The sequence below is a fragment of the Strix uralensis genome, chromosome 13, assembly GCF_047716275.1.
Source record: "Strix uralensis isolate ZFMK-TIS-50842 chromosome 13, bStrUra1, whole genome shotgun sequence".
Lineage (NCBI taxonomy): Eukaryota > Metazoa > Chordata > Aves > Strigiformes > Strigidae > Strix > Strix uralensis.
The window spans coordinates 11243313-11256549 of record NC_133984.1 but is presented as its reverse complement, the minus strand read 5'-3'; the positions used below and the strand labels follow the sequence as shown (position 1 = coordinate 11256549).

Genomic DNA, 13237 nt, shown 5'->3' with positions numbered 1-13237 from the left:
CCATGACACCCATCCTCCCCATCACCCAGGTTGCAAGCTGCTGGTGGCAGAGAGCACCAGGTCACTCTTGCTTCCAGCTTCGCAGTGCCCCTCGCCTCTGCAGGGCGGGGGAGACAGCCCCAGGGCAGCACCTCTCAGCAGGGCTCCTGCCGGCAGCTGGGGCTGCACATCCAGAGCCAACATGACACAGTGTCAAGCAGCCACGTCCTGCAGCAGCCACTGCTCCTCCGAGGTGACGTCAGCCTCCGCAAGAGCTGGCAAGCAGGACATGCTGTGCATGCCGGCCGCGCTGCTCCCAGACACTGCCTGGCTCCAGCAGACGCCATGGCCTGTGTTCCTCACCAGCTAAAGCTTATCTACAAATTGAATTTCACACTTGCACGCTCCAGAATAAAGCACAGGTGCTGGAGAAGCCACACTCCCCTTCTACATTTGTCTTCCCCCTCGCCCCACCCCACCACTGAGCGCTGGCACCGAGGATAATGGCTGGTGGCTGTGCAGGAGCTCCTGGGCAAAGCCACTGATGCTGCTGAGCCAGCACTGGCTCACAGTAGAGCTGCCACGGTGCTGGCGGTGCCCTCCACGCTCGGAGCAGCACCAAGGCAAGGGGAGCCCCAGGGCCCACGGCACAACGGCCACTCACACATGCTGCTGGCATGGCATGGCATCCAGAAATGCCCTTCTGCAGCTAAATAAGATAAAAGCCCATCCCAGAGTTACTGGTTTCCCCAGAAACCCTAAAGGCTTTCCCAGGAACTCTGGAAATGCACAATTTGCTACGTGCTCCAGTGAGCAACTTAAAGAGTTCATATAGGTGTCATGACCAGAGATCGCTGTCGTCACAGGTCGTATGTATAGCTGGCAGCCTGGACAGACACAGTGTCCAGTCACTTTGGAAGGACCCCAAGCAGTTAGATGGTCTAACCCAAGCTCACAACTGCCTCTACTCAACTAAAACAAGCAGCTTTCTCAAGTAGGGAAGCCTGCCCTCAAGGCAAGGCAAGAGCCATCAGCCACTCACAATTCCCAAACCAAAACTAAAGCTGGTGTGACCAAGCAGAAGACCATGGAAACCCCCTGGGCTGGAGAGTCAGCCTGCAGCCAGGGAAGCTCCACAAAGTCTGACTCTTGCTCATGCAACCAGGGCTTGCTAAGGACTGGAGGCCAGGCAAGCCAGCAGCTAGGAAGGAAGCATGTTCAAATTTAATCCAAAATGTATTTTCTATTTTCCCTTGTAGCTTTCTCCTCCCATATTTTCTATTTTCAAGCACAAAAAAGCAGAAAGCCTAAAACCTCTGGCAAAAAATCCTTTAATGTATTTTACTGTAAAGGCTGCCTAGTGTTAAGAAATAAGCTGGACCGAAGCAAATCAGGCAGCCTGGGGATGCCCTGTCTCTCCACAGGGAGCAGACTAGGATGAAGCAGGACATACAGGCAAGCTGCAAGGACCAGCAATGCCAAGGAAAGGCAACCCCCAATGCCAAGAAGGCTGCCGTGCTCCCTGCTGCTTCTCAGAGGTCCCTGAGCACAGCTCTGCCTCGGCAGATGCCCACTTTGAAGCATCACTCCCAGTGGACACAGGAGGAGGTTTTTGTTACAAAGAGCAGGTAACCGCTTGGCTCCTCTTAAGGTCGTGAGCATCAAAGTACAGCATCTCCCTGCCCAAGTCTGCAACCTCAGATCCTCATCAAGAGAGCCCAGTCGCAACAGAGACCAAGATGGCAATGAGACAGAAACAGAGATCATTTCTGTCCCGAGGGACAGGATCTGTCCCCTTACAGCTTCTGGCCAAGGGCAGATTTCAGTTTTGTGGTTGCAAGGACACCGTTGTGCTGGCTGGATACTTCCCTCAGCCCTCACAGACAGGATCCTCCTAGAAGTGATGAGGATGGGAAACAGTGTCCTCTTCATGAGCTTCAACCTTGCTTGGCCTCATCCTGCTGCCCCCCACCCAAAGCCCACTGGTGACCACCAGATCCCCAGCTCATCCCTGCATCCTCCTCTCCACGCCTACTTCTCCCACAAGAAGCAAACCTCTCCCAAGCTGAGCCTCACGTCTCCCTGCTGCTCTTGCAGGTCTCTGGACTGCTTGAGGAGCTGGGGGACAGCCTTCTGGCACCCCACATACGCTAAGATAAGGCTGAACTGGACCCTCACTGGCAGAAGGACATGAGTCTTTTCTCATCTGGGCATAAAACCAGGAAAAAAACTGAGACTGATGCCTCCTGATGTGCATGAGAACAGGCAGAACCAAGGGACTGGAGGAGGGGGAGATGAAGATCAAGCCCCTGGTGATCCCACAGTGCCCACCATGTTCAGCGAGTACCAGGGAACTAGGACAATGCTGGGACGAGACTCCAGCACTTCTGGCAGTGTGTCAGGTGGGTGCCCTGTGCCCAGGGAATGAGGAACTGCCAGGTAACACAGGAGGGAAGGGATATTGCCATCCATTTTCAAACCAACTGAATCAGCAACTGTTCAGCAGACAAAAGCGCATCAGAAGTCTCCAGCAAAGGGCCTGTGATGCCAAGGCAGAGGATCGGTGCTTAGCACAGGTCCCACCTCTCCCACCGGCTGCACCTTCCGCATCCCACGCTCTCAGCGAGGAAGCGAGACTGAGCAGGCATCTGTCACCCTGTGCCAAGCAAAGTAACACAGAGCTGGATGGCGATGAACTCATCCTTCTTTACCAAAGCCCCGTGCTCCCTCCCGGCTCCACCCTCTCTGGTAGGCACAATGTTATGAAAATAACAGCTCAGACCAAGGGTCCACCTTGCCCTCTGTACTTTCTTGGCAGTAGTCAGAAGCACGAGCAAATTGCAGCTCAGCAACTGCCCAAGTCAGAGGTGGATCTCGGTGTATTTATTGGTTCTGGGGAAACCTCTTGCCCTTCTTGAATATATCCCGTTTCTCCTGGAACCAGTGTAAGGTTTTGCTGTTCATAACACCTTCCGAGGTGAGTTATGAGGACTTTTGCAGTTTGACAGCACGTTTGCGAGAGGCAATGCCCCTCCTGTTTGGCACCTCCTGCTAGCTTCATTTGATGTGACCTTGTACTTTCATGGAAAGAAACAGTGAAGAGTTAACCTCTATCCCTTCTTTCCTGGCCTCCTGTAGATATATCTTTTCCATCTTTTGTTGTTTCTTTTCCAGTCTGAAGAACCCTGCCTTATTTAGCCATTTTTTGCCCAGGGGCCATCAGACCTCTGACCATTCCTGCCGCAACTTCCAGCCATTTGACTCCATGATGATCTCAACACCCACACATCTCTCCTGAGCTCTCCCGGGCAGCTCTAGAGACAGAGACACAGAGCAACCCTTGCCCCCTTCTCCTGCATCACTGTCCCATGAGTCCTCAAGTTGCTCAGCAGTGCCTGGAGTCACATAAGGGTGCAGGAAGGACGTGAAGACAGCCAGATTCACAGACTCACCTTCACAACTCCTTTAGCACTGGGTGATGGCACTGGGAGATGGACACGGCCATCTCTGTGGTGAGTGGCATGCAGACACTTTGGCCATGCTGCAGATTTGGGCTTCTTCACCCACTCCTTTAGAGTAGCAGCTAATGAATGCCTGATGAAGGCAAACTCCCTGCAGCCTCTGATCACCATGCCAAAGCACATTCTCAGCAGTCCCCTTCCCAAGACCATCTCAAAAGCCTTCCTGAACCAGCCTCTGCCAACCATCCTCACCCTCAGAGAGCCCTGGCAGCCCAGGCCCAGGCCCAAACAAGGCTTGTGCACAGTATGAGCCTTGTAACACGCTCTCTCTGCAACCTTTCCCAAACTGTGCCACCTGCTCTGCTGGCATGGCCAGAGCATCTGGCCACCAGGCAAAGCTCCGGCTCTGCTTGCCAGGCACCTTGCAGGATACGCTCACACTGAGATGCAGTTTGAAAATAACAGATGTTACTCCACTGTTCTGCATTTTGCAGTGTCAGGAACAAGGCTTCTTTACCAACAATCCCCTGAGCGCCGTGCCAAGGCGGTCTCAGCCCAAACAGCACTCTCCAGCACAAAGTCTCGCTCACAGACAACCCCCCCCTGCCCATGCCATGTGCCTGCCCCGCTGCCGGACAGACAACATGGCAAGAGGAGTATATTGCAAGGGCAGAGTTTCCCCACACAACTGCAAGACTAAGCAGGAGCATAGGTTTCATCATGGACTGCAATACCACATCGCTACCGAGCCCAGACAAGCCTCCAAATAAACAGCATGTGTCCTCCTAACCAGGGAAAACTTCCAGGAGCCGCACACACCAGACAGGACCCGGCAGCTGCAGCCAGAAGCCCCCATGTCTTTCCACTGCTTCCGCTTCATCCCTGTTTTGCCTCAGTCAGACTCGCTCCAGGGTTTGAATGATGTGGGTTCAAACTGCCAGCTCTGGCAATTGCGGGTCCTTTTATTCATTCCCCTCACACCCGTTGCAGAATCCTGCTGAGGCCAGCAGCACACAGCGCTGGTCACAGCCTGCTCCCCTGGTCCCTGCCCCCAGCTCTGGGGAGCATCACATCAGGAGACCACCAGAGCATTTAGTCCACCATGCAGCACCACTCAGCTCTGCCACAGTCCTCAAACCCAGCTCTCCTCGAGCACCCCGGTACCAGCAGCCTCCTTCTGCTGACACGCCCCTGCCAGCTGGCTGCGACCACCTCCCCTCCGTGCCAACCCGAGACCCGTGCACGCCCCTGGCTGTGGCTGTGGCTGCAGATACAAATGCCAGACTCCGATTAAGAAGCATCTTCCAAAACGCTCTGTCACTGGCAGCCAATAACCACAGATCATCAGGGGAGGAACCTCTGTCTGGGATCCCACAGAGAGCAAATAACTGTCCCATCCCCATGGCACTGAAAGCCCTAAGGACAGAACCAAGCTGTCCCTGTCCCATCCCTCTGCGCTTGGTGCACAGCCCCAGGACGGCAGATACGCAGCGCCCCCGTGCTCTGCTGGAAGATTTCACGGGTTCCTTCGTGGCTCCTTCACAGCTTGTGCCCAGACACATGCTCCATGTACCCGTCCCCACCACTTTCCACCATCCTTCCACCCTCCTCCTGTTACTGGATTCCTCCAGCTGCCACCAGTGCAGCACAGACACCCCACACTGGTCTGTCTGAGGCCACAGTTGCTCCTGGACTGTCAAGAGGGCTTCCCTTCTCCCTGCCTGCAGCGTAGAAGTAGCTCCTAGCAGGAAGGGTACAGGAAGATGGCAGCAAACTGCTGGGGAGGCAGAAGAACCATTGTGGTTGGGGAGGTTTAGGAGCTGGCTGAGCTGATGCTGCCCAGGAATGGTTTAGATGGAGCCTAGAGACTCAATGACCTCGAGGTCCCTTCCATACCCACTGTCCTAAAACTCCTCGTCTTGACACAAAGACAAGGCGAACAGGGACCTGCCAGAGGCTTTTGGCTGTCACTATCTCCTTGCTTTCAGTCGTGGACTCAGTGGGATCCTGGTCAAAAGGCACCTGGACTGGGTCCCTGTCTATGTTGGACCTGAGCACCCAGAGTGAACCTCACGGAGAGCCAAGAGAGATGCAGCCACCACAGCTGGAGCCTCGGCACAGCGCTCTGCCAATTCTCACACTGCCTTCTGAAGCTTTGGCAGGCCCCTGCCTGCAGGCAAGGCACTGCCAGTCTGCACAGCAGCTCCGCTCACGACTCCCAGGCTCTGTCTGCCCTCACTGCCCTGCTCTCGAGCATCTTCACTCCAGCCCTTTGGGAGAAAAGCCTATACACGGGGTCTGGGAAGGAGACAGACCCAGATGTAAGGTCCAGGGCAACATCCTTGGTATGGGCTCAACCTTCCCCTCCAACACCGCTGCCCTAGGTGCACATTGCGTGTTGAATAGGGGCAGTTGAAGGCTGTGCAAGGCGGTAGCATGCAGATCCTGCCAAGATGGGCACTGCAGCTCCATTTCCTCAGCGCATCACTGCGCAGGGCCCACATGCCCAGGTCCAAGGGCTGCCCTGCATCTTGGCTGCTTTTGCTCGTGCTCTGGTGCTCCGGAGGTTGAGAGCTGCATGTTTGCAGGTGTCCAACCAAATTCCACATCCCGACTGCACATGTAACCATGGCAACTGCACATGCGAGTGGCAAAGCCTCGAGCTGGGCTAACTGCAAATGCAAATGAAGCAAACACATGCACAATGCTGAAAGTGTGACCTCTAAATGTCAGCCTTTAACCATTTTGCAGACACCAGCTCTGGCGGTGGCCACCTGCAGCATGTGGAGCAGGAGGTGTGCTCCGGCAGGGACCTCAGGGTGCCCAGCCCTGCGCCAGGCGTTGGCACAGGTGCTCTGGTGCAGAGCAGGGAGAAAAGATGGCACACGTGTTTTCCAGAGCTAAGAGTGACCCCTGCCTTGGCAACCCACAGCTCCCTCTCTGGGGACACATCCACCCCTCACCCAGCTGGCAGATGTCCCCGATTCCACAGAGCACCCTGGTTTCCAGAGGAAGGAAGGTCCCACCAGGCTGACACGAAGCATGGCCAGCCATGGGGGCACCTCCAGCCCCTCTGCCATCACCTGGCGCCGAGACGGCGGCAGCATCGGATGAAGCACCCTCAAAGGACAGAAGGAAAATCCCAGCGTCGTGGGGACTTCACAGAGCCACCTCCCTGAGGGAGGTCCATGGCCTTGGGAAGAGCTGCCAGCAGAGACACCAGGAGGTGTCACCATTTGGGAAAGCGTGGTCCACAATGAGACTGACTGGCCAAAGGCCTCACGTCCCTCATCCCTTCTCCTCTCCCTCGCTGCCAACAGCACCAGACGTGGACGGACCCAGACACTAACAATCACCCACCGTGCCTGTCCTGCTCCATGGCTTCAAGCGCGACAGAGCCAAGCTCAGGCAAACGGCGCCGACTCCAGCCACAGCAAGTGGCGGTGGAGCCACCGGCAACCCCTGCACCATATGCCTGACCCACCGCCCCGCTCAGGGGGGAGCACAGCCAACGCGACAGAGCCCCTGCTTGACATCGAGCCTACCTCCACCCCGGCCCCCTGCCCAGGAGAGAGACAGAAGATGCCCTTTCACTCCGGGAGCCCGATGACTAATGGCATTCCCCATGTTATGCCAAATAAACCGAGCCGAGGGGATCTCCTGCCTGCCCTTGACCCGGGGATGCTCGTGCCAGCAGCCTGGCACCGGGCGCATCCTCGCACCCCGGATAACCGACCCCGCCAGCACCGGCACCCCCAGCCCCGGGGAGGATCCCAGCCCCTGGGGCAGGAACGCCCGAGGTGGGACAGGCCCAGCTCCCCGCTCCCGGCTCCGGGCTGGGCCCGGCGGGCTGAGCCCAGCGGAACGGGGCCAAGCGGGCGGCCCCGGGCCGGGGCTGCGGGCGGGGGCCGCGCAGCTGAGGCGGGCGCACAATCCCCCTTTCAGCGCGTCGCCATGGCAACCCGCCGGCTCGCCGCGGCCGCTCATCCGGCCCCGTTAACCCCCGCCGTTACCCGCCGCCGCGCTCGGCCCCACCCGTTCATCCCCGCCGCGCCCCGCCCCGATGCCCGGCCCGGCCCCGGACGCCGTACCCCGGCACCGGGACCGACCGGCGGCCACCCCCCGCCCCGGGAGCCCCCATCACCGGGGCGGCGGCCGCCCCCAGCCCCGCGCCGTGGGGCCGGGTCCCGCCCGGCCGCCCTCCCCAGCAGGATCCACCGCGGGCCGGGCCGGGCCGGGCCGGGCCGGGCGGGGCGGGGCGCACTCACCGTGGGGGGCGGCGGCGCGGCTGGGCCATGCCGGTGGCAGCGGCGGCGGCTCCGCGCTCCGCTCGGTCCGGCCCGACCCCGCACCGGGAGCGCGCGGCGCGTGCACGGCGGGGGCGGGCGGGGGAGGGGCCGTACCGCAGCACCCCTTCGCTGCCGCCGCCGCCACCGGCACCGGCGCCCGGTAACCGGTACCGCGTTGATCGGGCATCCCACGGCCCCGCCGGTACCGTACGCCCCGGCATCTGCACCGCCCCGGGTACTGCACCGAGGGGAGGGGGGGGTCGCACCCGCCGAGCACCGCGCAGGCCGGTACCGGCACTGACCGCACCCGCACCCCCGGTACCCCCCCCCCCCCCCCCACCCCGGTCCCCCGCCCTGCACACGGCACCGACACTGCCCAGCTACCGGCCCGGGGGGGACCGGGACACCTGCACACCCCGGGGCACCCCGCACCGCCCCAGCAAACGGCTCCGTCTGTGGGGGCATCCCCGCACCGGCCCGGGCATCCTCTTCTACCCTGGGCATCCCGCACCACCCCGGGCATCCCTGCATGACTCCGGGTATCCCTGCATCGCCCCGGGCACCCTGTACCTGCCCCAGCCACTCTGCGTGGGTCCCCCCCACCCCCCGCATAGCCCTGGGCTGTGCTGCCCCAGCACACCCCACAGCAGCGGGAGCACCCCACGCCCTCCAGCCCCAGCACTTTTCCCCACGGCCAGGGGAGCTGCCCCTGCCTCTCCCACTGCTCTGCAGTGCCCCGCCGATCCAGGGAAGATTCACCCGATACCAGTCGGGGATGCCCCGCGCCAGCCTCGGCCCCGGGGCCGGGCACAGCCCTGCCACCCATCCACCCCCTGCCATGCACCAGGATGTGGGTTCAGCAGCCACAGCCCCGCAGGCCCCAGCAGCACCGTGCAGCAGAACCCAGCACCTCTCGGTCCCCTTTCCTCCTGGCATGCCCCGTCCCAGCGTGGGGATATCTTCCTCCCCCCCCCTACACGACCTCCTGGCACGCCTCTCCTCCAGCCTGCCTCTGCCCATGGTGGGGCTGCCTCTCTGTTTCATTCCTGCCAGATGGGATTACAGAAATCATTTGAAACAGGGCATGGATTTGGGTCCTGCTGGATGTGTCTGGTCTCTGCATCTCTCTGCCATAGCAGCGCAGCATCAGCCGCGATGCCTGATCAAAGCAGGACGTGCAGTTACCAGCAGACACCTCCACGCTTCCCGGTCCGGGCGAGGGGAGCTGGGCTCTGCCTCCCTCCTGCTGCCAGAGCTGCAACCCAGACCCTACCTGGGCTCCACCGAGCAGCCGCTGCTTCCCATTTAAGATGCTTACGCGGCAGCATACGAAGGGCAGGCATTTATTTCGGCTCTCCCGCACGCCACTGGCATGTGCACTGAGTTGGTGAACGTGCAGCCACAGGGAGAACACCGCACCCTGACACCGGCTGGGCTTCACCTGCCCCAGCACCTTCCAGCTGCTGCTGCAGAGCAGGTGGGAGCTTTCCTGCCCCTCCTGCCCCACTTCCTATCCAAGGGACTGCTCGCAGCGATCAGCAGCTTGACTGAATTTGTTGGTGGCCTCTATGTGAGCTGCATGCTCCCACCCTGTATACCCTTGATCAGACAATGTGGTCCAGCGCCCTGTGGGATGAATGCACAACCCTGCCTCATGCCCACCACAGTTCATCAGCCCTGAGGACCATCTTGAAGGGGCCCCTGAACTGGTGCTGGGCTACCCTGCAGGAATTAGGGCTCCAGGCTTGGCTCCGTGTCCCGCTGTCCAGCAAAACCAGCCCAGATGGGGTCATGGTGCACGGCTGCAGCGGTGCCTTGTGGTCCGCTCCCCACCATGGGCACTGCACAGGGAGGGTTGGGCACTTGCAGAGCTGCTCCACTCCCAGCTTCAGGTGCTTGAGTGGGCAGCAATCGATCTTCTTGCACAACACCAGTTCTGACAAGCCGCCTTTAACCGGGGCATGGTCTGTGGGGACCAGCCTGTGCCACAGGCTGCTGAGTGGGGTGGGTGTGTGGGGTACAACCTGCTCCTGCCCACCCATTACCCCACTGTGCCAATTCTTGGGCAACCTCGGGCTTCTCCCTATGTGCTGGGCACACACCGTGAGGCATCGCCTGCACATGGACCCTGCCCAGCCACCCCCTGGGGCTGGCCCCCAGCCCCAGGGAGTCCAGCATCAAACATGCACACACACACACACCACCCCGGACCGGTGGCCACAGCAGGGCAGCCACATGTGTTACTCAATGGGCAGCATGTAATAAAATCCCCCCAGTCACCTCTGGCTCTGTCACAAGCAGCATTTAGCCATGACTCGGAGAAGGAGCAGAAGGGCTGGAAGCTGTCAGACCTGCTTAAAACCGCCGCGGCTCAGTGCTAACGTGCAGCACAGCGGCAGCGGCTGCAAGGCACGCAGCCAGGCTGGGTAGAGCACAGCTCCCCAGGCATGCCCTGTGCCATGACCCGGTCTTGCCCCAGTCCCCATGTCCCCCTGCAGCTGCCTGAACCCCCTGGAAGCCTCTGGGCAGCCAAAAGGTCTTGTGGGGTCTCAGACACTGGCAGTCTTGGGTTCATCACCACGAACGAGCTCCAGAGTCTGGCTCATCCCACACAGATCTGGCCTGCCAAGCAGCTGGCACAGCTGTGGGGAGCCTTTTGCAGGAGGAAAGAGCAGGGGCAGCACCCTTCCTGGGCCGTGCCATAAATCAGGGACCCTGGCAGCAGGCACCTGGCCCCAGGGAGGGACAAGTTGTTCCTCTTTCCCCCAGGGAGGCAGGGTGGTCCCTGGGGCACTTTCACCAGATCTCTGGGGCCCTGAAGGGCACAAAGCAGGAGGTCAGCAGCCGAGTCCATGCTCTCCTGCTGCAGCACCCCAGCCCTGCCACAGCCATCGTGCAAGCTGCACCCCACTGCACCCCTGCCCAGAGCCACCCATGGCCATGCTGCCTTCTGCCACCCCGCTCCAGTGCAGGCTGCTGCAGAGAGCCGCCCTGCTCCCACCTCCGCCACGGCAGCGATTCAGAAGGCAGCATCAAAGATTCCGCTTGACGCAGGCTCAGCTGCCTCCCAGGGCTAGCAGAGGAGGGGGCTGCCGGCCACGGCGAAGATGGGCTTGTTCTGCCCAGAGACAGCACCCAGCTCCCCCAGGCTGCGGCTCCGCGGGCCCCCGGGCACTCCCTGCCCACAGCCCAGGCAGGATGCGGGGGAAATATCACCTTCCTGCCCCAGCCAGGGGTGCCTCACAACAGGGGCCAGCTGGCACAGCCATGGCCAGGAGCAGGGCTGCCACCCCTGGGGTCACCCAGCAGAGGCTGGGCGCAAGCAGAGCCCTGGCACAAGCGTCCCCTGGGGCACGAGGGGATGGGGGAGCCAAGAGCCAGCTCGGGGCCGCTCCCCAGCCTGATCCTCAGGGAAGGGGACAAGCAGGGATGCACACGGGAAGCAGCACCGCACACACATCTGTCCTCATTAACAGAGTCCATCTCCATCAGGCCTGGCCAGCAACACCTTCCAACACACCCACAACAACCCGGCAGGAGCCTGGCAGAGGTGCAAGGGCTGTGTGTTTTAGGGATGAGCAGGGCACAGGTGGGTGCTCCCAGGCAGGAAGGGGCTCAGCTCCAGCTCTTGGGGCAGCAGACACAGGTCCAGCAACCAGGACATGGGGCACTGCCCTGGGTCGCTGACACCCCTCACAGGAGTCTGAGCACAGCTCAGACCCACCCTCCCTCCTTCCTCTCCCCACCCTAAGCTTGCCCTCTGGCTCGAGCCTGCCCTACCAGGCAGGAGTAAAACCATTTTATTTGCCCTTAGATTAAGATCAAGTGCAGCTCTTCCATGAGTCCCTGCAAGCCTCACCCTATCCCACAGAGAGGGGACAGAAGGAAGATACTGGTCAGGAAAAGCTCCCTGAGGGACCACAGGTCAAAGGGTCCATAAGCAAATTGTTGAGGAAGAACCAGAGAGAAGAAAGGTGCTGGTGAGTGGTTTCCAGGTTCAAGACTGCAGGAATGGAGAGCACTAAGCTAACGCAGCCTGCTACAGAGATGAGACTTCACGGCAGCAAGCTGCATTAGCCAGGGCAAAAGTTAAGAATGGAGCATGTTAGGCATCCAGAGAAAGCATCGTGGCTGTCAAGGAAGAGTCAGGAGAGGAGCCTTGGTGCTTATCAGCAAAACCGTGCTGCAAGGAGAAGTGGTGGTGTGAGTGCACTCGGTCTGCAGCTCCTCCTTGACTGCAGAGGTACCAGCTTGAGCATCTCAGTAACTGCTGTGGCTGGGAAGCCAGACGTGTCAGGGCTCAGAATTACCCTGCAATACAACCCCCTCTTTGCTTTATACCTCTTGTCCTGATGGAGCATGCCACAGACTACTAGTAAAGATCTTAACATACAAATCCTACAAAGCTTGCAGAAACCCTTGCAAGCATGTGAACACCAGCTTATGAAGCAAACGGGGGAGAAGGGCTTTTTTTCCCACACCAAATTGTTTAGCCGTTCACAAAAGCTGAAAAAGCAGACATTAGTTCTACTGAGAAAGAGATAAAGACCATGTGTAGAGGTGCTGCTGGGCTGTACTGGGAGGAGCGCCGAGAAGGAAAGACAGGCTCTGAATACACACTCCTTTTGCAAAGTAAGCTCTCTGTATTCATCCAAGAATGTCTGCAGTATGGGGTTCATCTGGTATAAATAAAGTACAAAATTTTACAATGTCTTAATCATTATTTTAACAAAAATACTAAAAACTGAGTAAAAACTGAAACCAAAGTTGGAAGGGAGACTATCAGCCACAAGGGATCTCCATAAACGTTTGTAGAAATCGGATAGTAAAAACACTTTCTCTGTACAATAAAACCATCCTCCTGGCATCTCCCTGTGAGACAGGCAGCAGCAGCACTGGGGGCACAGGCCCAGGGACAGAGGTTGGGGGCAGCCCCAGTTTGTGGGTCAGGCTGAAGAGGCTGTATCCAGTCCACAGTGATGTCTCCCTCCTGGATCAGGCTGAAGTGCCACACGTCAGTAGCGTCCAAAGGGGTTGTTGTTCTGCTGCGTCTGTGTATCTGTTGAGGTCAAGACAGAGTTAGACAGTCACAAGGTCTGGTTCGGAATAGATCCCTCTCTCCACGCCACCAGCACAGTATGAGGAGTGTGTCGCAGGCTGTGAGAAGAAAAATTAACCTCTACAGCACTCCCTGCTCTGCTCATTTGTCTGAGCCTTCAGGCAGCAGCACAGTCAGGACCCCACATTCTCCGAGGAAGAGACAGATAAGTGCCTGTTCCAATCCTAAAGCTTCTCCAGCAGAGATCCCTCCAACCCTCATGGTGGAATAGGTGCACATAACAAAGCCCTAAAAGGTGGCAGCTAGCTGGGAGGATGAGTTTATGGATTAATTATTTCTGATTTTGAAAGAAAATCAGCCCTGTAAGACTGCACCACACCTGCAGCCACACAAACTGCTCAGCCAGCCAGTGTCAAACACTCACCCTGCGGCACACCCAGAAACCAGAC

General features: G+C 59.1%; 2 protein-coding genes across 7 annotated transcripts in view; both read right to left on the bottom strand.

The window, feature by feature from the left end:
- Nucleotides 1–7807, bottom strand: part of NLGN3 (neuroligin 3) — a 42161-nt gene extending 34354 nt beyond the window's left edge. For all 3 annotated transcript variants that reach the window (XM_074882621.1, XM_074882624.1, XM_074882626.1), the window contains exon 1: nucleotides 7709–7807. The gene's annotated coding sequence lies outside the window, so the exon portion shown is untranslated. The remainder of the gene's footprint in view (nucleotides 1–7708) is intronic.
- A 4542-nt stretch (nucleotides 7808–12349) lies between these two features.
- MED12 (mediator complex subunit 12) overlaps nucleotides 12350–13237 on the bottom strand; it is a 37353-nt gene continuing 36465 nt past the window's right edge. For all 4 annotated transcript variants that reach the window (XM_074882280.1, XM_074882282.1, XM_074882283.1 and 1 more), the window contains one exon: nucleotides 12350–12788. In XM_074882280.1, the coding sequence (XP_074738381.1) occupies nucleotides 12745–12788 (44 nt within the window). In that variant the 3' untranslated portion in view covers nucleotides 12350–12744. The remainder of the gene's footprint in view (nucleotides 12789–13237) is intronic.